This window comes from Marmota marmota, unplaced genomic scaffold (genome assembly GCF_001458135.2).
Source record: "Marmota marmota marmota unplaced genomic scaffold, marMar, whole genome shotgun sequence".
NCBI lineage: Eukaryota > Metazoa > Chordata > Mammalia > Rodentia > Sciuridae > Marmota > Marmota marmota.
The window spans coordinates 2,025,566-2,049,181 of record NW_026000171.1 but is presented as its reverse complement, the minus strand read 5'-3'; the positions used below and the strand labels follow the sequence as shown (position 1 = coordinate 2,049,181).

Sequence of the window (23,616 nt, the reverse complement as noted above, 5' to 3'; positions counted from 1 at the left end):
GGGCAGTACTGAGGATTAAACCTAGAGGGCAATTTATCATTGAGCTATGTTTATCCAGCCCAGTTTATTTATTGAGATAGGGTCTAAGTTGTCCCAGCTGGCCTAGAATCTGGATCCTCCTACCTCAGCCTCCCTATCTGGGAATAACCTGGACTACAAGCACAATCCACTAGTGGTGCCTAGTAAAAAGAATTTTTTAAGGGTTGCATGGTAATCCGTTGTGGGAGGCCAACCTTGCGGGTGACTGAGTTACACTCCCCAGCTGGGTGCTGAGGCGCTCAGTCACAGAAATGGGTGTGTCTTGCTACAGCCCCATGGGTGAAGCTATGCTCACCTGTTCCTTTGTAATATAACCCCTTGCCCTGTTTAGGATAGAATCTTCCATGGAAGTACCTTGTGTGTGGCCTACCCAGGTGTCAGTCAACCTGCTGACAGTGGACATCATGAAGATAGACTCAGCCCCCTGAAACCTGACCCCTTGCCTCATTTGAATAGCTTCTCCTCAATAAAAGGGGTCAGCGCGTGCTCTCTCTCTTTCTGTGGACCCTTAAGGTCAGAGGAGCCGTCACAGCAACCCCAAAGAAAAAGGTATTTGTGTCTCTTGTGTGGTTATTTCATGCAGCCCAGTTAGCCCAGTTTAACTAGAGTGACCCCTGAGCCTTTTAGTCGCGAGAACAGAAACCCGGCAATCCATCCTATAGATTTATCTGCCATATCATTTAGGTTCTTCTGCTCCTAAAAATATTTTTGTTAGGAGCACGGTGGTTGCATGCCTATAATCCCAGCAACTCAGGAGGCTGAAGCAGTAGAATTCCAAGTTTGATGCCGACTTCAGCAATTTGGTGAGATCCTGTCTCTAAAGTCCAAGTGTTATTGCTCATTTTCATATTGGTTTCTGTATATATAAAATGCTTTTTCTTACTTTTCTTACTTGTTAAAAGTTTCATATATGTTGGTACATGCACATTTTTTTTTTTGCTTCTGTTGCATGAGTATGTGCTTTTACCTATCCATTCTCCCAATGTGGAACATTAAGGTTGTCTCTAGGCCTCTTCCACCAAAAACTCATACTGTGTTGGAACACTTGCGCTTGCTGCCTGATGGAGCTGTGTAAAAGTTTGTTTGAAATACATTTCAAGAGGCAGAATGTTGGTTCCTGAGTTACTGTAAGTATCCACTGGTTAAAGACAGTAGATTCATTAAGAAGACAGTATGAGTCAGGCAGGGTGATACGTGCCTATAATCCCATCTATCTGGTAGGATGAGGCAGGAAGATTCCAATTGAGGCCAGCCTCAACACCTTAGCAAGACCCTGTCTCAAAATTTTTAAAAAATAAAGGGCTGGAGATATAGCTCAGTGATAGAGCACCCTAAGTTTGATCTACTAACACACAAACACATACACACACATACACAAAAAAAAATTAAAATGGGCTGTTGTTTCTCTCATAAGACCTGGCCTAATTTATCCCCAAACAGACCAACCATCTTCTTTTCAATCTATATATTCTTCACCAATACCCTTTCTTGCCCCAAATATAAGCACTCTGCGGGTGTGGCCTTGGCTCATTTCTGTCTTTTTAAAACATTATCCTTACATGACCACTATAACTCCACATCATGTACAACCAAAAGAATGGGAAGTTATACTACTCCATGTATGTATAATATGCAAAATACATTCTTGTCATGTATAACTAAAAAGAACAAATTTTTAAAAACTTTTAAAATTTTTTAAAATAAGGCATTTTTCCCATGAGATTTATCTTATCTTCGTGTCAGCCCACATCACTAAGTAGGTGATTTGATCTTCCCCAAACACATGTCAAACACTGATGGTTCTGATCCCACTGTGTATGGTTATGGAGCAGGCATTGAAAGAGGTGTTGACTTGTGAGAAACACCAAGAAACTTGTCTAAAACTTAATTTATCATTCTTTTCTATAAACTATTGTCTCCTCTAAAATGATCACTTAATTTTTTCAATGACTTAGACCTGAAATAGCAGTCATCCTGGGAGTCTCACTTCTTTATACATCAAACACACTTAAAATCAGGAGTTAGCAAACTATGCCCTGGGCCCAAATCTGGTCTAAACTATAGTCAGTTTTTGTGTGGCCCAAGAGGTAGGAATGTATTTTATAACTTTAAATGGCTGGGGAAAAGAGCCAGAATAAGATTATTGCATGCCATTTCATGAAAATTATACAAACTCAAGTTTTAGTGTACATAAATAAAATCTTTTTGGAATACATCCAAATATATATACATTTGTTTATATATCACCTATGACTGCTTTCACACAATAATGACAGAGTTTGAGCATGAAATATTACCTGGCTCTGTAACAGAAAAGATTTGCTGAGCTCTACAGTAAATCATTAAGTCCTATAAATATTTCCTTTATCCACAAGCAGCAACCAGAGCCCAGGCCCTTGATATCTCACTAATGTGTGACATTTCATAAATGATGTTTCCATTTCCCTTGGTCCTATCAAAACTCTGTTCACAACCTTTAAGTGGCTACCTGTTAACTACAGAATAAAATCCAAATTCTCTTATCTTTGCCTACTGACCTTTAGCCCTTATGTCTTTCCAAACTACCTCCCACCATTACCCAACACATGTTTTCTTTAACTCACCTGGGCTATTTGCTAATTCCAAGCACTCTAAGCTTTGCTGTTTGTCTTTGCCCAATTTAATGTCCCTATAACTACCCAACTATCTAGTGCATTCATCAAAGCTTAATTTCCATGCTAGCTCCCTGCTCCTCTGGTTCTCTCTGGACAACTTTCTTAGGGCACTTAGCAGTCTTCCTCCTGCTGTACAGAACAAAATTCACTTCATAACCCATATGCTTTGCTTGAAACTCAAAGCTCCTTGATAACAGGCACCTTGTTTCACCTTTGTATCCCTGTGTCAGTCACTGCTTGGTACATAACATCTCAAGGCTTGTTAGCATGTTTGTTATTACTAAACTTGAAAGAGCCATTTCATGGTATCCTATTTAATACTCTGCTCTGCACACAAGAAACCCTCAATAAATATGTGCTGAATCCCGTTTTTTTTTTGTTGTTGTTGTTGTTTTGCCTGGTTGACCCACTGAGCTATAGCCCCAGCCCTTTTTATTTTTTATTTTGAGATACTTTCATTAAGTTGTCCAGGCTGGCCTAGAACTTGCAATTCTCCTGCCTCACTCAGCCCCCAGAGTTGCTGGGATCAACAGGCATATGCCACTGTATCCAGCTCATCTGCTAAATTGGAGGAGACCCTCCCAGTGGGCTCAGTGATTTTAAGAGGCTCTACTTGTATTTGTATCTCCTCTTTGCAGCCACTCTACCTTTATCTCACAAGTTCTCTCTCAGAAAAAATGACCACCAGCCCATTCACAGCACCCCCCTTCCTCAGGGATTCAATTCAATCCCACCCATCTTTCCTGAACACTCCAGCCTACACTGTTTCCCCCATCAAACTCACTGCACTAGTTTGTGTCACTCCTTAGGCACACGGTCACCATCAGCTCTTGTACAGCTGATTAGTTTCAAGTCTATATGTCCTGATCTCTAATACTAAAGTCACTAGGGAGTCCAAAACAGTATGGCTGAATGAAATGGACTCCTTCCTTTGCAAGAACCTTCTGGACTTCCAGTCTGTCACCACTTAAATGCCATATTTTCCTTACCCACCCTGCTTACCTTGAACCTTCGAGCTAGAAACTTATTCTTGATCTCTAAGAAATTGCCTCGGTTCATTTCACCCTTAAAAGGCTCATTGAGGATGGCATAGCGTGGGTCATTCTGGATGTCCTGCCACCGAGCATAACCATGGCTATTGGGAAAATGCTCAGGAAAAATAAAACAAGGAAAACAAGAACCTCAAACTAAAGGCCCTTCAGAACCCTGCACCAAGAACCCTAGTCCAGACTCAGGCAAAGGATACTTTATGATGCCAGCTAACAGCCAGTAGTCATGCCGTCGATGCCAGATCTCATAAGTCTTCTTGGTGACTGTGGCTGCCCGCTCCTCATTCTGCCAAAGGGAATGCAACTCTGAGGAGGAATTTAGGGAAGGTTGGAGAAACAGGAAAAACAGCAAACATCTGTGAGAATTCAGAAAAGCCATTTATTCTTGTCCCCCACTCCATCTTATTATGGTTTGCCTCTCACTAACAGAATGTAGAGGAGGACACAATCAGCTTGCATTCCCTCATCCAGCAAAGGTAAAGTCTTTGTACCCTGGTTTCTAATGAGAACCCCAATTTCACTTCAGATCCTTTTAACCCCCAGTGAGTCCCACATCTTCGTACCAGTAAAACCACCATCTGCAATATTAAACATGAAACGCTGTTTGATATTTTTCTTCTGCTTCTCATCACTCAGGTCCTTGGGGGTCTCTCCATTCTGAAGCATCACCTCCTTTTTCTCATCTTCCTCTTTCTTCTCTTCTACGGGATACATGGAAGAAAAATATCAACACTGGACAAGTCCAGTACTATGGCCCTTCCCCAGAGTATACATGCTGTAAAATATCCATCCACTTCCCTACCTATTTCCACCCATGTGTCTCCTGAGCGGAGGAAAAAGGTGCCACCAGCCCAGCCCAACTAAATCGAAGACAGGTGGAATCTTTTATTTTGGGATAAAATATATGGATATGGGATAGTAAGGCAGGAGCAGATAATGCTTCTGGTTTTAGAGTTCTTCCAAACCATAATCAGCTTCTTCAAACACCAACCTTTGTCCTCCACCACAATAGGGGTCAGATCTATTGCTGACTTCTCTTCCACCTTCTCCACATCAGTAACACCTGAGAGGAAAAAAAGCACTGAGAATATATATACCTAAAGCAAGAGTTTCCTCCTCTGTTCCACACAATTATCCAATTGGAATAGTCCCTCATCTAAATTTCTATAATTAAAGTCACAAAGGATGTCTCGGGGACTGTAATTTAGAAGGGTACAGGATTCTTCAAAATCACTTCCTCCTGACACCTCTACACCTGGTTTTAAGTCCACGAGTGCCTATGATTCACCCAGGGATCTTTAGTGTTTGAAAATGTGGATACCTTTGGGCTCTGTCTCCATGGGTTCCTCTGTTCTCTCCTTTACTTCTGCCTTTTCCACTTTCTCCTCTCCCTCTGTGGGTTCAACAAGGACTTTTTCATCCTCCAAAGCAGGGGCAGGAGGCTGTGTACACTTCAAAGGAAAAAAAGATGATAAAGCAGACAAGCTAACACTTAAAAGGAAGACTGGCCTTATGTGTTTGCTTTGAGTATGGCATCTTACCTCACCCATCTCTTACCTCAACAGTAGCCTCAGGAGCTGTAGATTTAACCTCCTTTTCTCCTTCTGGGCTCTCTTCTTCTTTGAGGTTATTTTCCTCTATTTTTATCCCATCCTCTGCAGGCCAATAGGAGATAATCAATTAGGAAAAAAGTACCAGATCAGAGAAAAGGTTATGCTTTCCTAATTTTTCATCTTAAATTGTCCTCTCGTGCCTTTAAGAGCCAGCCCTATTCTTAGGATGGCTCTCCTAAACTGAGAGGGAAACTGCTGTGTGTCCTGCCAGACTACCCTGTTAGAGCTGAGCACAGGGAGCAAAAAAAGCACAGGCCAGGACAAAAAGAGACAGAAAGAAATTTGACAGGACAGGCAGATTTACCAGCAGGTGGAGCAGGTGCAGGAGTATTTGGTTGTGTGTCTCCTGGAGTAGAAGGTGTAGGAGTCTTTGGAGAGGGTGACCCTGGCTGGGACATTTTCTTGTTTTCCTCCACCTCAGCCAGTTCAGGCATGCTCCAGCGCCCATTAACATGTTCAAACTCCTGAACCTATAGCAAAGGACAAGAAGTTGAAGATCTAGTTCCAGCTATGAGCTCCTTTCCTACTGGACCCTCATTTCCCTAGAAGCCTTTAAAAATGTACAGAGGCTCAGGATTCACCTTTTTGCGAATCAAGGACATGACACCAATCCTAGTAAGGACATGCTGGCGAGACAGGCCTTCTCGGGGGACACCATCAGCAAAAGTCTCAGCTCCATCTGCCCCTGGCTCACATAAATGCCGCATGAACAGAGAGACATAAGCCCTGTGGCAAAGAAGGGAGAACAATGAGTTAAAAGAGACACCATGCTGACTCCTACATCAGATTCTTTCCCACCCCTTAGGCATTACCGCGGGGAATGACTATGGCTCTGCCTGGAGGTAAAGCCCACTGCACTAGAGGGTCAATCTCCAGATCCCACACCACAATCCAGGTTCTGTTTGAGGGCAGTTAAGAACACAACCCATATTACTACCAGCTTCTCCTACCATCTTCGGCAGAAGAAACAGCCATTTCCCTGCATAGCCTGGACTAACACTGGAATGGCCACACAGTAAAGCCCATGTTCTAGATCAGTCACCCCAGCCCTATAAACTTACTTGAACTCTTTCTCTGACTTGCCTCGCAGATCTCTCACAAGCCACTGGGTGGTAAAAGCATCCTGAGGTGGCATCCCATATCGCATAATTGCATTAAGAAAGGCTTTTCGCTGACGAGCATTAAAACCAAGAACCTAGGGGAAAAAGAAACCTAGGTGAGAGGGAGCAGGTCTCACTTCACCAAAGACTTAGTATCTAGCATTCAACCACCCTACACCATAATCATGTAACACTTACTTCAATATTCCCACCAACACGGGCCAACAGAGGAGGCAATGGCTTATCTTTATCATTCCGCAGGCCCTTACGACTGGGCCTGCGGGGAGCTGCAAGAAGGAAAGGATGAATGAGTGACACTGATAAGGTAGAAAACAAAGCAATATCTCAAAGACCAGCAAAAAGGCACAGTTCTTACCTTCTGAACGTTCATCAAAGTCTTCATCACCTTCCTCTGAAGCCACTGAGTAATCGGACTGGTTGTCGGACTGGTCGTCCTGCCAATCTGGAGGGAGAGAGGGCAGATGAGCGGGGCCCACTGCTCTAGTGGAACGGCCCATGGGTGGGGGGCGGGGCCGGCCACACACACCTCGGTCCTCCTGGGAGCCATCATTGTAGTTGACCTGTTTACGGATTCTTTTTCCTTTGCCCAGATTTCGGGCTAGATCTTCTTGCTGCTGCTCATAATGGTGCCGCAGCAATTTCTCCCAGTAGTCAGGATCCACACTTTCTTCCTGTTTTATGATTTCCCGTTCTACCTCCTCTTCCTCCTGGGACATAGGGAGGGCCAGAACTCAGGGGTGCTGAAGTCAACACCACCAGTTACCCCTGGGTCCTCGCAGTTCCCATTCTGCTAGCTCCTTTGCATGACTGGACTCTTGAATACTTGGTATGCCTGCTTGTACCTACAAACTTAGAACGTATTTAACAGGACATGGATCCTCAAGTATGTGTAGATTACTAAAGAAAAATCTGGACTGAAGTTATCACAGGAGAAGATGAAGAGAAAACACACTTTCTTCCTTTCTTCTAACTCTACCAGTACATATCCAATTGGGAGAATATTAAAAGAAGAAAAAGATTAGAGCTTTAGCAAACAGAAAGAGGGATTTCTGAAACACTGCAAATAATCTTCATTAAGATAAAATAAGCCAGAATAGTCCTTCTGGTCTTCGCAAACTCATAAAAATTTACCAACTGTCTGCAAAGGAAAGAAAAAAATAAATTACATATACATAGGTGTATATACATATATAAAAACATATATACACTCACATATATATCTCCTATGTCCCAATAATGATTATGCTCCTCTGAAAGTCTTATGTGTTTTTCTAAAATATTTCAAAACCACTGATTGAATTCAAATCCTTCATAGTAGAACTAAACCACTGCTAATAGCATTAATAGCAGAAACATTTAATGATTAAATACCCATTATTATGCCACTAATTAAATAAATTACAATACAGGTTAAGCATCCCTAGTCTAAAGAATCTGAAATCCAAAATGCTCTAAATATCAAGACATGACTTTGAGAGCCAGGCATGGTGGTGTACCTTCTATAATCCCAGAGACTTGGAAGGCCTAAGACAACAGGATTGCAAATTCAAGGTCAACCTCAACAACTTAGTGAGGTCCTGTCTCAAGAGGCATAGGGGAGGTGCACTGGGGATGTAAACCAGTGATAAAGCACCCCTGGGTTCAACCCCTAGACCCCTGGCCCCCAAGAAAAAATGACTTTGAGCATAATGTCAGCCCTCAAAAAGTTTTGGGCTTCAAATTTTTGAATTAGTGATGTTCAAACCAGTCAAATTTATGCAAATATCCCAAAATTCATAAAACTGTCAAATCTAACCCTTCTGGTCCCAAGCATTTCAGATAAGCAATACTCAACCTTTACTTCCCAAGAACATGTTATAGAATTTTGGGGGGTACTGGGGATTGCACCCAGCCCAACAAGGACATATTATAAAGGGAGAAAATGGAGGGAGACTTTATGTTTTGATTTGGATTGTATCTCCAAGATACATCAAGTAGATATAAAAGCAATATAGATGCTGGGCGTGGTGTTGTACACCTGTAATCCCAGAAGTTTGGGAGGCTCAGGCAGGAGGATCAAGAATTCAAAGCAAGCCTCTGAAAAAAAGGGAGGCACTAAGCAACTCAGAGAGATCCTGTCTCTAAATAAAATACAAAATAGGACTGGCATTGTGGCTCAGTGATTAAGTATTCCTGAGTTCAATCCCCAGTACCCACTAAAATAAAAAAAGAAAAGGTAGATAACTTTATGCATAATAAACTTTTGTGTTTTAAAAGGTGTGCATATGGATTGTGTATGTAATGTATACATATATGCACACATGTATAATTCATATGCATATAAAATATATTTGGAAAGATATACAATAAACTAAAAACATTAGTTGCCCCAGAAAGGAAATTAAGCAATTAGAGAAGGGGTTTTTTTTGGTTTGTTTTTGGGGGGTTTTGGGGTACTGGGGATTGAACCCAGAGGCACTACCACTAAAATGCATTCCCATTCCCAGTCCTTCTCATTTTTATTTGAGACTAAATCTCACCAAATTGCTGGCCTCAAAGTTGAAATCCTCCTGCCTCAGCCTCCCAGGTCCCTAGGATTATAGGCATGCACCACCATGCCCACTAGGTTAAAGGTTTTAGAAGAGAGATCTTCCTATCTTTGGAATTTTGAACCATGATATGGTCTGGATAAACATTCCCTAAAGGCCCATATGCTACAATCTTGGTCACCAACCTATGGTACTACTGGGAGGTAAGAGCAGGGACCTAGTGAAAGGAAGTTAGGTCACTGGGGAAACACCCTTGAAAAGGATTTTGGGACCCCACCCCTTTCTTTTTCCTTCCTTGCTGCCCTGAGGTGAGCAGCTTCCTCTACCACATACTCCTCACCATAATAAGCTGCCTTGTCACAGGTCCAAAAGCAACAGAACCTATTAACTATGGAATGGAACTTCTAAAACCATGAGCCAAAATAAGCCTTTCCTCATTTTTTGCCTTTTTTTCCTCCATTCAGTACCAATGATCAAACCCTCAGATGGTAAGCAACTGTTATACCACTTTGCTACATGCCTAGTCCTTTATTTTTTGAGACAGGTTTTTCCTGAATTTGAATTCCTCCTGCCTCAGCCTCCCAAATGACTGGGATTACAGGCATGCACCATCACGCTTGGTCAGACTTTCCTGTTTTTAAGTTGTCTAATGTATTTTGTTATAGTATAGAAAAGCTGAGCCAAGCTTTACACCTGTAATCCCAGCAGCTAGGCAGGCTGAAGCAGGAGAACTGCCTAGTTCAAAGCCAGCCTCAGCAATTTAGTGAGGCCCTAAGCAACTTAGTGAGACGCTGTTCTCAAAGTAAAATGTTAAAAAGGCTGGGGTTGTAGTTCTGTTGTTAAATGTCCCTGGGTTCAATTCCTACTACTAAAAAAGAAAAAGAAAGAAAAGTAAAACTGAAAAATAAATTCCATGTGTTCAAAAAAATAAAACATGGGCCAGGTGTGGTGGCATTGGCCTGTAATCCCAGCAACTCAGGAGGCTGAGGTAGAGGATCACAAGTTCAAGGCCAGCATCAGCAACTAAGACTGTGTCTTAAAATAAAAAATAAGAGCTGGGAATGTGGTTCAGTGGTAAATGCACCTCTGGGTTCAATCTCCAGTACCCAAACAACAACAAAAAACTTGGGTTAAGGATGTAGCTCAGTGATAGAGTGCTTCTAACACATATGAGGCCCTGGGTTCAATCCCCAGCACATGAACATGCGCGCGCGCACACACACACAAATATGAAAAAAAGTAAACAGCAGCTGCAGTCACTAATCAGAGGACAACTTGTACATTTGTGTAGTCACTAGCACAGATTATTCACTTAGCACAAGCTGTCCCAGCCAATCACTTCTAAGTAACACTGCTACTGAAAACAATAGGATCTCCTAACAGGAGAGCAGTTTTTGAATATTTGTGATCTAGAAGCCTACACCAGAATTCTCAGCCAGTTACACATAAACTGTGATTAGAAACATCACCTTCAAGAATTTAAATAAATAAATAAAAGCAATGTTATGACAAGTACATCAAGAAGATCGTCCTGAGTTAGAAGGATAAGAAAAGATGGCAGGGGCTGGGGTTGTGGCTCAGTGGTAGAGCACCCCTGGGTTCAATCCCCAGCACTGAAAAAAAAAAAATGGAGTTTATGATTTCAAATTTCCAGATTTGTTGTAAGAATTAAATGCGGTACAAAGAAATGGTAAATGTCTGAGTGGCAGACATAACAACTACCCTAAACTGATCATTACACATTACATATTTGTATTGAAATGTCCATTGTACCCCATAAATATGTATAATTGCTATGTCAATTAATAATAAAGTATTAAAAAAAAAATAAGAAAGCAAAGACCACCAACAATCTATATCAATTCAAAGAACCTTGAGCCATCTGATTTAAAGGGGACCAACAGAGAAAGTACATTTTATTTTTCATACACATAAACACATATACTCTCTCATATTTTTCTATCATTTGGGAGAGAATAATATTACAACAGACCATGCCTATCCAGTTTAGTTTTTTACTATAGCAGATACCCTCCACATACAAAAAAAAAAAAAAATTTTAAGGCAAGTAATTCTAATCTTTTAAAATACATCAGGAGGCCAGGCATGGTGGCACACACCTATAATCCCAGCAACTCAGGAGGCTGAGGTAGGAATATCAAAAGTTCGAGGCCAGCCTCAGCATATTAGCAAAATCCTATCTCAAAAAATAAATAAATATAAAGGGTTAGGGGATGTGGCTCAGTGATTAACCACCCCTGGTTCAATCCCCTACCCCCCCCCCAAAAAAAAGGAAAATAGTTTATCCAGATATGTATTTCATATCCTTTCTTCCAAAGAGACCTGAGGTAGCATTTGTGTAGAATTAACAAAATCTACTTAAAAAAGAGAGATCCAGGTTAAGAGGCAATATCTATTAGGAGTAAAAGCAACTATATATTTTCCAACACCAAGGCAAAGATGAGAATGTGATTAGTCATGTTCTTTGTTTTCAAAGGAAGAGGTGTTATCAATTATCAATGTACTAATTTTATCTACAGATGTTTTTCACTTTGCTCAAATACCATCTTAGTTTCAAGTCTAATTTTCAGGCCAATCAGCAAGCATAGCATTGCCCTGATTCATACTCACCCCCATTTCTTCTTCCCGCACCACATACTGGGCCACTTTGAATGAGCTCAAATATTCATTCATGCCCTGCAATTCTGTGTCTTCTGTCTCATCCTGGTTACGGTCCAGTAGTCGTTCAATGGCCTTATCATCATAATGGATAACACTGCTATCTTCTCCCTCTTTGTTGTCTCCTCCTATAAAGAATCAGGGGCCCATAACCCAAAGTCAACTTCAGCAGCTGCAATGGAAAAAGCAGATCCCACAGGACCCTGGGTATCAAAGGTATTTCCTACCCTTTGAAAGAAGTCCTACCCGCCAAAACTTAAGTTCCCGCCTAGCTCACCTCCATCTGTGGCCTCATCCTTGAATAGCTCCTCAGTGCCAAATTTGAGGATATCATCAAGCTCCTGTTTAGACATAGATCCAGTCTTGGAGCCCAGTCCAGGCCGCACCACTAGATGTGTGAGCATCATTTTTTTCTTTGCCACCTGCGTGATGCGCTCCTCCACTGATGCACGGGTCACAAACCGGTAAATCATCACTTTCTTATTTTGCCCAATGCGGTGAGCTCTGCTAAAAGCCTGAAATTTAGCAGAAAATAAAGTCAGAACCCATGTTTTCCAGCTGCCACACCCGCCTTGACTTTCATATAAGTTAAATCTAGTATGAGACAAGGGCCACAACTTGTCTTCATATGAAACTCCTTTCACACTCTTGTCCCCCAGACACCACCATCACTAACTCAAACTCTAGTTTATAGTAAGTTAGATGATATAAAAAGACTCTTGCTGGGTGCAGTGGTGCACACCTGTAATCCCAATGGCTGGGGAAGCTGAGGCAGGAGGATTGTGAGTTCAAAGACAGCCTCAGCAAAAGCAAGGTGCTAAGCAACTCAGTGAAACCCTATCTCTAAATAACTAAATGCAAAATAGGGCTGGGGAATATGGCTCAGTGGTCAAGTGCCCCAGAGTTCAATCCTGGTACTGGGGGGTGGGGGAAGAACCTATTATTTCCCAGACAACTAATTCCAGAAGGTAGAGCCGCCCGCATAGAGAATACTGTGCATCTTCAGTAAGTTGCTCTCTAAAGGCTACTACTTCTGCTTACCTGGATATCATTATGGGGATTCCAGTCAGAGTCATATATAATAACTGTGTCAGCAGTAGCCAGATTGATCCCAAGGCCCCCAGCTCGAGTGGAAAGCAAGAAGCAGAATTGTTGAGCTCCAGGTGCTAAGAAAGGAACCAAAAACACTGTTAGAGGTGTATTCTAGGGGCTTCGGTTGTGGCTCATCAGTAAAGCACTCACCTAGCACATGTGAGACGCTGGGTTCAATCCTCAACACAACATAAAAATATTGTGTCCAACTATAACTAAAAAAATATTTTTAAAAAAAAGAGGTGTATTCTAAATTACAATTAATAAATGTCAGAAACATAAAGCTCATAGGCAAACGCCATAGTAACAACTGTAAACAAGGTCCCCCAATCGATACTGAAATCACTCTGAAAATTTAGGGACACAAAGGATTTTACCATATAATAAATACAATGGGAAAAAAGTAATTTCACAGTGGAGAATCTCAGCAGACACCACTTTACTAAATCATCAGTTATTACCAGAAATGGGACACATGAACATCATATCCCCCCCATTATGATGCACTGAAAAGGACACAGCATCACCTCTGTGGTATTCTTGCCAAAAATGTCTAATCAAATCAAGAGCAAGGGGCTAGGGTTGTGGTTCAGCGGTAGAGTGCTCGCCTCGCACATGTGAGACCCTGGGTTCGATCCTCAGCACCACATAAAAATAAATAAACAAAATAAAGATAATGTGCCCATGTATAAATTAAAAAAAAAAAAAAAATCAAGAGTAATCATCAGACATACCCAAACTCAAGAGACATTATACAAAACAACTAACGAGTACTCATCAGAAGTATCAACATAGGGCTTGGGATGTGACTCAGTTGTAGAGTGCTTGCCTAGCAAACGTGAGGCACTGGGTTCGGTCCCCAGCACCACGTTTAAAAAAAATCTAAACAAAATAAAGGTATTGTAAACATCCTCAAAGAATATTTTTTTAAAAAAGAAGTATCAACATAACGAAAGAAAATGGGGAAAAATTAAGCAATGTCATAGATAGGAAGAGGCACAATGCAATGTGGGACCTGGGGTAGAATCCTAAAATGGAAAAAGGACATTATAGGAAAAACTGATGACATTCAATTAAAGTCTATAGTTCAGATAAATACCAGAGTTAATTTCCTGGTTTTGATCACTGTACTACAGTTATGAAGACAAACAAGAGGGCTGGGTTGTGACTCAGTGGTACAGTACTTGCCTAGAATGTGTGAGGGTCTGGGTTTGATTCTCAGCACCACATAAAAATAAAGGGGCTAGGGATGTGGCTCAAGCGGTAGTGCACTCGCCTGGCATGCGCAGGGCGCTAGGTTCGATCCTCAACACCACATATAAATAAAATAAAGAGGGCTGGGGATGTGGCTCAAGCGGTAGCACGCTCTCCTGGCATGCGTGCGGCCCGGGTTCGATCCTCAGCACCACATACAAAGATTTGTGTCCGCCAATAACTAAAAAATAAATATTAAAATTTCTCTCTCTCTCTCTCTCTCTCTCTCAAAAAAAAGAGAAGCGCTCCTGGTGCCATCTTTACCAAATAAATAAATAGATAGATAGATAGATAGATAAATAAATAAATTAAATAAAGATATTGTGTCCACCTAAAACTAAAAATTAAATATTAAAAAAATAATAAAAATAAAGATCGATCAACAACTTAAAAAAAAAAAAGACAAGCAGGATAAAGTAGGTATACATGAACTCTGTACTATTTTGTAGCTTTTCCTTGAAATCAAAATTACTTCAAAATAAGTAAATTGAAAAAAAAGATGTAGTAGAGTCTACTTAGATAAAGAAGTCTGTCCCAACTTAGCAGTTAAACTTGAGCAAATCCGATCCCTTTCGGCCTCAAGGCTGAAGAAGGGGGAATTAGACAAAAAAAAAAAAAAGTTCTTTTTTCTAGCAGAAAAAACAAAGACTCCAAAAGAAAAAAAAACAACTCATAGGAATAGTCCAATACATTCTTCCAATAGAGACATTCAAAAGCTCTCCTCTTCCATTATCAATTGATGAAGACCCAAAAAAACTATACAGAAAAAGAGATACATTAAAACAAGTGATCCGTCCAAAGATAAAAGTGAATCAGGATGCTGGGAATAAAACCCCTCCTCTCTTACCATTGAATCGGTCAATGGCCTCTTGACGCATGTTCCCAGTGATTCCACCATCAATACGTTCATATTTATAACCTTCATGTTCTAAGAAATCCTCTAACAGGTCCAGCATCTTGGTCATCTGCAAAAGGAGCAGTTATGAAGGAGTCCAGGGATAAGATGGTTCCTCAAGTCACTGAAGGCTATCTACTCCTGTCCCCTAAAGCTCAAAGCCCAGTCCACATTAATACCTGGGAAAAGATGAGTACTCGATGCCCACCCTCTTTAAGGTTCTTAAGCATCTTCTGCAGCAGCAGTAGTTTCCCAGATGCTCTGATTAGGGCACTGCCATCATACATGCCATTAGGCATCTTAGGGGCTTCCTAAGGAAAAAAAGAAAAAACAATATTGAAAGACCACAGGGAGGAGTTGCAACCCAGGGAGGACCAAGAGGTAGCATGATTTACCATTGCTGCCACAGGGAAGAGGTAGGGGTGGTTGCAGCACTTCTTGAGATCCATTACCACATTTAGCAGAGAGACCTGGTTGCCACCACCTCGAGCATTGAGTGCTTCAAAATTTCGAGTGAGAATATACTTGTAGTACTTCCTTCATGGGCAAGGCAGAAAGACAGGTCAGATTCAAGAGCCTTTAATGATATAATGTAGTCCCACAGCCTGATAACTTGTTTTCAACATATCTCACTTCGCAGCTACGGAAACTTAACAGCACCAGAACCATCATCATCATGTTAAAAAAGGGAAGGTATAATTAAGAACTGAATGCTCCAGTTCTGTGGCATCAAGTTTCTTTAGGTCCTGTTAGCTCCTGTCACCAAATGCCTTGAAGCTGATTGGAAGGAGGGATGAGAAACACTTTACAGACTAGAAAATGTCTAACTGTACTTGCAAAATGGAGCCAATGCTTCTGCCTCAACTCACTTTTGCATAGGGCTCAGCTCCACACGCACAATCAGTTCTGTCTTAGAGGGCATATTCTTGAACACATCAGCTTTAAGCCGCCGTAACATGTGAGGACCCAGCATGTCATGCAGTTTTTTAATCTGGTCTTCTTTGGCAATGTCAGCGAACTCCTCCAAGAAGCCTTCCAAATTGCTTCAGAAAGAAAAGGAAGAAATTTGTTGGAGGAGAAAGGATAAGGGAAAGTGATAGAGGAAATGGGCAACAAGAAGACCAATTAGAAGCAAAATTATGAGGCAATTATGGATAAACACACTTACTGAAACCTCTCCGGGGTGAGAAAGTTGAGCAGATGAAACAATTCTTCAAGATTGTTTTGCAGTGGAGTCCCAGTCAGCAACAGCTTGTGCTGGAGTGAGTAACCATTCAAGACCCGGAAGAACTGGTGAAGCAGATGGAGATGTCATACTCAATACAACAAGGACTGTAGTATATCTCTGCAGAATTCTATGTATTTCATTGCCTCCCACCCCATCATCATACTTTTTATTTTTATTTATTTTTAGTGCTACAGATAGAACCCAGGGCCTTCTGCATGCTAAGCACACTCTACCACTGAGCTATAACCTCAGCCTTTATGTCTGTTTTTTGGTGCTGGGGATTGAAGCAGGAGCCTTACACATGCTAAGCAAACTTTCTAAAGGCCTGGCTACCAGGAGCTATCAATTTTTCCTTTTCTTCTCTTGGGTTTTCTCTTAATGAGTAGATGGTACCAAAAGACTAAAACGGAACCATAAGCTCCCTCCCTGTATCCTCACCTTAGACTGATTGTTCTTCAGTCGATGGGCTTCATCCACGATGAGGCAGGCCCAATCAATAGAACCCAAGATAGCCATATCAATGGTGATCAACTCATAGGATGTCAGCAGCACGTGGAATTTCACAGATGCCTCTTTCTGCACATGAAGACAACCTCATCACTACTAGTCCACTCCTCCTAAGCACAGCTAAGGTATTTCTCCCCTCCCAGGTATTCTTTTGCCTCACCCAGGGACCAGGCCACAGGAGGCAAACTAAACCCAAAGCAGCAACTTCCTCTCTAGGGTGCCCCCCCTACCATGAGATACCTTCATGCGGGATGCCTTCTTGCCACCCCGGATGGCATTGTCTTCAAAGGAGAACTCATTTTCACGAATGATGGCACGGCTGTCCTTATCACCCACATAGGTTACCACATACATATCTGGAGCCCACATTTCAAACTCCCGTTCCCAGTTGATGATGGTAGAAAGTGGGGCACTCACTAGGAAGGGGCCTTTGGAATGACCCTTGGAGAAAGAAAAGAGGCAGAGTCAGGACTGAGGACCCCATGACACCACACTCCAGCATCTACCTCTCCCTCTATCCTTAGAACAAAGCTGGCGCTGACTAGCCATCTATACTGCTGCCTCTACCCTCACCTCCTCATCTACAAAAAAGCCCTACCTGCTCTTTGCAATAAGCCATGACCCACCTTAATAGAGTGCTAAAACTCCTACCTGTTCTATTAAGTCTTTTCCTACTAATTCCATCCACAATTCTGCTAAACTGACATACATCTATTCCCCTAGGATTAAGGTTCAGGTACCCACAGCTAATACCCATAGCTCCACTCCCTCAAGTCTTTCCCTGTGGATATATATCTATCTCACTATCACTCAGCAGTGTTACTCAAAGTCAGAGACCAAATTCTTTCTTCCCCTTTTTTTCCTTGGAGTGTAAGAGAAGACTGAACACAAAATACCCACACCAAAAACTAAAAGTCCCTGCTTTCCTCACCTCCTTATAGAGAGAATAGAGGAAGACCGCTGTCTGTACAGTTTTTCCAAGACCCATCTCATCAGCCAAGATAGTATCAGTGCCCTGAGCCCAGGAAAAGCGCAACCAGTTCAAGCCCTCCATTTGGTAAGGGTGCAGGGTTCCACCTGTAGCATCCAGGTACTCTGGCTGTCGCTCATATTTCACAGTTGGCTGAAGGATAAAATAGAAAAGTCAAGAGTTGGCAAGCAATTCCCTTTGCCCCATTAGAGAGCAGCTGCTTCCTTCCTTACTTATCCTCACTAGATCCTGCTTGAAAATCATGAAAAATTTGTTGGGGAGGGGGTGGTGGCACGCTGGGAGTACAGCTCAGTCATAAAGCACAAGGTCTTGGATTCAATCTCCAGAACCAACACATAAATAATCACATACCCTTTCTAGAATAAATTTCTTGTCTTCCCCTCCCTCAATCCCAGGGCCTCACACACACTTTACCACTGAGCTACATCCCCTAGTCCCAAATTCTCTTCAACTTAACTGCCCTCAGGGTACATAAACAAGATCTAAAGGAATTGAACCATACAATTAAGAGTCAGTTTCCTTGGGGCTGGGGTTGTGGCTCAGCAGTAGAGCGCTGGCCTTGCACATGCGAGACCCTGGGTTTGATCCTCAGCACCATATAAAAATAAATAAGTGAAATACAGGTATCATGTCCAACTACAACTAAAAATAAATATTAAAAAAAAAAAAAGTCAGGTTCCAATATTTTTCACAAAAGCTTGGCCACATGACCACTCCCTAAATAACACTTCCTCAATCATACAAAATATACCTAGGTTTTTTATGATGACAAAAAGGAAAAGTAGGGCTGGGGATGTGGCTCAAGTAGTAGCGCGCTCGCCTGGCATGCGTGCGGCCTGGGTTCGATCCTCAGCACCACATACAAATAAAGATGTTGTGTCCGCCGAAAACTAAAAAAAAAAAATAAATTCAAAAAAAAAAAAAGGAAAAGTAATCCTAGTATTTTCTGATTAGAGAGATGTGGGGAAGTGGATGATACGAAACACTGACAGCAACATTATTATTTGCAGGTTGTTACTTAGAGCACAATTCATACAGTGGAGGAGACAAAATATGCCCACCCTTCCCTCTTCTGCCCCAAACTCACATCTACTGTTGGAGTCTCAGGAGGCCTCTCCAACTTCCTTAGCTTTACCTTCTTGAGCTTCTTGCCTGGTCGCCCTTCCTCACCCCTCATTAACTCCCTAAAAAAAGGAAAACATTCCACAGCTGCCTATGATCCTTTTCAAAAGGAAGCAACTCTTCTCCTCTCCCCAAATCACCTACCTGTGATTCCAATAGCTCTGCTTGAACAAATCATAGTCCTGTATTTCCACATCCTCACTCTCCCAAGACGCCTGATCATAGGGTAAGTCCCGCCACTTAATCAGGTAGTGGACATGGCCCTTCTTGTCTACACTGTAAGGTCAAGAGAGAAAACCCTCAGAGTTAGAAAACAGCCTTCTTCTCTTCCCAAGTCCTTAGCTTTACCTTCTTGAGCTTCTTGCCTGGTCTCCTGGTTTGCCTTGCTCTCAGAAAGTGACAATAATTTATGTTCTTAACCACTTTAAAAGTGCCACAAACCCCACATGTATCCAGAGCCTCTATTATACCTATCTTTGGACCAAACATTATCTCTTAATCTATAGCTCAAATTCCAGAATTCAGTCATTTATTTAAAATATAGAATGTCCTCCAAATGTAAGTTACTGGCAATCTCCATCTTCTTTTTCCCTTTAGCAGGAGTCTCCCGTGGATATACTGCCTACCTCCATTGGGCCCAGCTGGTACCTGTGGTTGAGGATTCGGTGGATCATCATCCACTCAGGTTTTATCCCGTAGCGATAAAAGCGTTCTTCCATCTCTGCAAATTTAGGGTCCTTGTTCTTTCGCTTTCGGCTCTTCTCTTCATCACCACCAAAGTCCCCAGAAGGTGGCTCATCCATATCATTCTTCCGCTGATAGTTTCGAAACATTACCTGACAATGCAGCTCCAACTAAGAGCAGAAAGAGAAAACAAACCATGGAAGAGCTGCATCCACCCTCTCTATTCACAACACTATTTTCCCACTATCTTTTTAATTGTAGCCCCCACATCTCTAGGCTGTCCCAGACTTACCTGCAGTTCAGACACCCAGGAGCAGTGCCAGTAAGACATGCCTTGCCATTTAACAAAGAATTGTCGCTCTGGCCGCCCTTCCAAGGGTTTGGGGGAGGGAGTATTGGGATCGGCATCTGGAGGCCTAGGCACTGGTGTGGGAGATGGTGGCTGACCCCACTTCCAGATTAGAATCTTCTGCACTTTGCCCTTCAGAGCTGGACACTGAGAGAAAAAGTGATGATAAACCCAATTCATAACCATGGGAAGGAGATGGTACAGCTCACAGCCTCAATCTTATCAAAGGATTATTAAAATCCCATTTCAAGTAAGACGAAATCCCAAGACCCTTGTAGGTAAGGAATAATAGAATTTTCTCTGCTTTTTCTGAACTTCCTCCAAGATTTATGTGACATCATCATTCCTATCTGCTTAACAGAGTCAGTAGCTAGACTTTAACAATAATACAGAACAATTAGGCATGGAAAATCCACAGACCAATAGCCTAGCATTTCTCTCTTAAGTTATCTAAAAGCAGTAAGTAGTCCTATTAAACATTCTAAGCTACCAAGTCCATAAGGCAGGGCATCAAGACAAGGACAGATGTTCTAATACTATTACATCCCTCCTAAGAGAGATGGCAAGACATCAACTCCTCTGTTCAAAGTTATTCCTGTTTTTTCCTAGGAAAAGGTGTCCCTAAACTATATGAAGAAGGTCTTGGAACTAAAAAGTTCATAATTCTTCAATGACCTCTACTGTACCTCAGCCTCCCAATACCTGCACATGACAGTGTTACACTTCTGCTACATACACAGGTTACTCACCGTACATCGGGGACACAGCCATTCACCATTGGGGATCTCTGGCAGTGGAGGGTTCAGGCAGTGGATGTGGTAAGAAGAAGGGCAGGTGTCACAGCACAGCAGCTCCCCCCCATCCTTGCAGACACGACAGAATTCCATATGGTGATCATCCTCCTCTTCAGGATCTCCCCCAACCTCTTCTAGTATCTCCTCACCCTCTGAATTGTCTTCTTTAGCCTCCCACTGGATGCCTTCTTTCTCCTGCAGTAAAGGATACAGATTCAGATTATTACCTCCCCACCCCGCCACCCCTGAAGTCAGAATTCACGGCCCATGGTTCCTCTGGATGCTTCCCAAAGCTCACAACCAAACCACCATCATTTCTATTTCCACCCAGGCCCAAAGGAGCTTTATCTTCCTACCATTCCCCTTGTGGGAGCCCAGGAGCCACAGTGGTCAGGTACTCACGCAGTGTGGGCAGCTCCACTTGCCCTCGGGGGCCTTCTCCATATCCGGATCCAGGCACACCATGTGGTAGGCTCGGGGACAGGTATCACACAGGATGATCTCACCGCCTTGCTGGCACACCTCGCAATAGTCCTGGTGGTCTGTCTCATAACCATCCACAGCAGTCACCTCCTCCTCGCCTGGGCAAGGAAGAGGGAAAGCCCAGTTATTAGAAAAAAACTACCTCCCCCCACCCAACCCCTATCTCCTAAGGGAGATTCTTTTTCCCAACCATTCCACCTCATCCTATCACCCACATAAAACAGAAAAGAAACACACCTTTCTTTTTCTTTTTAGTGGTTCGGAGTTTCTTGCGGCTACGGCTGCTGCGGCTGGTGGAACCATCGGAAACAGAATAGCTATTGATACTGGCATCATCGAAGTCAGATTCCACATCTAAGTCGTCATCCTCACTCTGGCAGAACCAAAAGGAATAAGGTTAAAAGTTCAAGCCAAGGGGAAAGAGTGGTGGAGAGAGCCTCACTGCCATTACTGGGAATACCAGAATCCCAGCAAGGACTATGTGAAGAGTCTGCCTGAGGCCAACTCCCCACATTCTTATGTTCCTACTCTATGGAAAAGACGAACAGAGAGTAATATCTTTTCTATTACACGCAGCTCTTCCCGCCCAAAGGGATGGTCCAGGTTCTCACCGAGGATCTCTTACGCTTGGAACCAAAACCCCCGAGCTTGATCTTCAGGGGAGCTACTTTCTTGGGTTTAGGCTTCTTTGCATCAGGTACACGAGGGCTGCCCTTGGGCTTCCTCCGAGCATTGGGACCTAAAATCAGGATAGACCTAAATATATCTCATAGGGCAAATTATATTATGGGGAGAATAAAATTTTCATTTAAGTTTACTTCAACATGTCCAGCCTCCCAAATTTCCCTCCTAAATCCAAGACTAATTCCTCCCTCCTGTCTCCTACCTTAGGGATAACATAATAGCATTCCCAAGCTTTCTCTGTCTTTGACTTCCTAAACCCACACTAGCTCCTCCCTCCCACAGCACTACATTTCACCTTTGCCCTCCTTGGTCTTGGCCTTGCGAATAGGCACCTCCACAGGGGGAGGTGGTGGTGCAACCTCAGTGGCTGTCACCATGCTCTCCACCACAGCCACAGCTGCTGCTGCTGCTGCTGCCACTGAGGCCCCAGAACTGCCTTTGAAGGGATTGTTGGTACTGAACTCCCGCCACTTTGCACCCAAAACCATCATCATCTTGGAAACAGCAATCTTGGGGTTTTTGGCAGCAATGAGGGGTCTGGTGGAGAAATGGACGACAGAGAAAAAAATATTTAAGAATAAGAAAGATAGGCAGGAAGAGATTATAAAATGACTCTCTTCCCCCACCCCCAAGACCCTCCTGGCTTACCGGACAAACTGGCTGAAAGCCTTGTAGTTGGTGAGGGTGCGATAATCCTCCTCTGAAAACACATGGTCAATGTCTTCCATGCCCCAATCTTCCAGGAGCTGAGCAGAAGACTTAGGCTCCTGTAGAGAGAGAATAGCAAAGGGTCTGCCACCTAATGCCCACATTTGCTAAGGGATTTAGAGCTGAAACTATAGCTTGCAAGACCAGGGTAAGAGAGCCAAAAGAAAATGATTAGAAAGAGGTGGAAAGAAAATACTCTAAGAGGCAACAGAGTGTCTCTGAAACCAATGACTGAAGATAACAGTACAGAAAACAGAATGGAAGTCCAGGCACCTTTGAATCATCATCGTCATCATCCTCCTCCTCCTCTTCCTTCCGCTTGGATTTGCTCTTTTTCTCTTTCTTAGGTCCAAGCTTCTTCTTCTTCTTCTTGCCAGGGGTATAGTCGCTGCCCTCACTGTCTGATCGCAGAGCCACCTCTTCCTCCTCCTCCACAAACTCTGGCCCCTCCCCAGAGCTGTCCCCCAGCTGCTGGCATAAGAGCAAACGCTGGAGCAGGGAAGGGGGGGGAAAGGGAGACAGACACACACATGCTACACACATGCTGACCTCAGGACAGCCCTAATAAGGCTCATCCCCAGGACCTGGTCCACCACTCCAGAGAAAGAAATAAACGCCCTCCGCCCTTTAGCCCTTCTCAGAGCTCCTCCCTTCTTCCTCTCATTCCCCATAACAGTCACCCACTCACCTCCTTTTTTTGGCGCTTGCTCTTAGGGATTTTAGGGTCCCGAGGTTTCTTAGGCTTTTTCTTCTTCTTGAGCTTTGGAGTCTCTGCTTCTGACAAATCCTCCTCTGGGTCCTCTTCATTTTCTACATTTTGCCAAAGAGTGGTCAGCAGGGAAAAGATCAATAGCAAAAGGTTAGGGCCTAATCCTGAGGGCTTAGATTTTATTCCCCACCTCTTGTCCCAGATTCCTCTGAAGAGAACTGCTATACTCTCTACAGAAGGAAGCTGATACCCAGGACAAAAACAGACAAAGAAAGCTGTATATACCCGAAATAGGCCTGCCAGGCCAGACCAGGCCCACCTCGGGCAGCTGTCCAGGCCCCTACCTCCTCTCCCCACTCCTCCAACAGCCCTCTAGATGTTCAGCAGCCAGCATAGCTGAATCAAGCAGCCTAACATTCACCAAGTAAGAGAA

At 42.9% G+C, this 23,616-nt stretch overlaps 1 protein-coding gene and 1 non-coding gene across 13 annotated transcripts in view; both read right to left on the bottom strand.

The window, feature by feature from the left end:
* The window catches only part of Chd4 (chromodomain helicase DNA binding protein 4), a 30,081-nt gene that overhangs the window by 2,602 nt on the left and 3,863 nt on the right, over positions 1–23,616 (bottom strand). For 2 of the 12 annotated variants that reach the window (XM_015500705.2, XM_015500706.2), the window contains exons 3-37: positions 23,163–23,284; positions 22,748–22,963; positions 22,415–22,533; positions 22,062–22,303; positions 21,694–21,821; positions 21,320–21,455; positions 21,002–21,180; positions 20,555–20,794; positions 19,749–19,952; positions 19,421–19,626; positions 18,917–19,048; positions 18,738–18,834; positions 17,591–17,782; positions 16,900–17,100; positions 16,591–16,728; positions 16,093–16,214; positions 15,794–15,967; positions 15,320–15,461; positions 15,104–15,235; positions 14,877–14,994; positions 12,725–12,849; positions 11,961–12,198; positions 11,636–11,811; positions 7,003–7,183; positions 6,832–6,918; positions 6,654–6,742; positions 6,417–6,550; positions 5,937–6,081; positions 5,660–5,825; positions 5,300–5,397; positions 5,064–5,193; positions 4,734–4,805; positions 4,306–4,443; positions 3,940–4,048; positions 3,696–3,828 (exon numbers count right to left, since the gene is read on the bottom strand). In XM_015500705.2, the coding sequence (XP_015356191.1) occupies positions 3,696–3,828; positions 3,940–4,048; positions 4,306–4,443; positions 4,734–4,805; positions 5,064–5,193; positions 5,300–5,397; positions 5,660–5,825; positions 5,937–6,081; positions 6,417–6,550; positions 6,654–6,742; positions 6,832–6,918; positions 7,003–7,183; positions 11,636–11,811; positions 11,961–12,198; positions 12,725–12,849; positions 14,877–14,994; positions 15,104–15,235; positions 15,320–15,461; positions 15,794–15,967; positions 16,093–16,214; positions 16,591–16,728; positions 16,900–17,100; positions 17,591–17,782; positions 18,738–18,834; positions 18,917–19,048; positions 19,421–19,626; positions 19,749–19,952; positions 20,555–20,794; positions 21,002–21,180; positions 21,320–21,455; positions 21,694–21,821; positions 22,062–22,303; positions 22,415–22,533; positions 22,748–22,963; positions 23,163–23,284 (5,261 nt within the window). Of the gene's footprint in view, positions 1–3,695; positions 3,829–3,939; positions 4,049–4,305; positions 4,444–4,733; positions 4,806–5,063; positions 5,194–5,299; positions 5,398–5,659; positions 5,826–5,936; positions 6,082–6,416; positions 6,551–6,653; positions 6,743–6,831; positions 7,184–11,635; positions 11,812–11,960; positions 12,199–12,724; positions 12,850–14,876; positions 14,995–15,103; positions 15,236–15,319; positions 15,462–15,793; positions 15,968–16,092; positions 16,215–16,590; positions 16,729–16,899; positions 17,101–17,590; positions 17,783–18,737; positions 18,835–18,916; positions 19,049–19,420; positions 19,627–19,748; positions 19,953–20,554; positions 20,795–21,001; positions 21,181–21,319; positions 21,456–21,693; positions 21,822–22,061; positions 22,304–22,414; positions 22,534–22,747; positions 22,964–23,162; positions 23,285–23,616 lie in introns of all 12 variants that reach the window. The other 10 variants (XM_015500710.2, XM_048787617.1, XM_015500708.2 and 7 more) reach the window with 7 other exon arrangements.
* On the bottom strand, positions 5,481–5,619 carry LOC125611907. Its single transcript, XR_007342153.1, has one exon. It is a non-coding gene; the product is annotated as a small Cajal body-specific RNA 11 (non-coding RNA).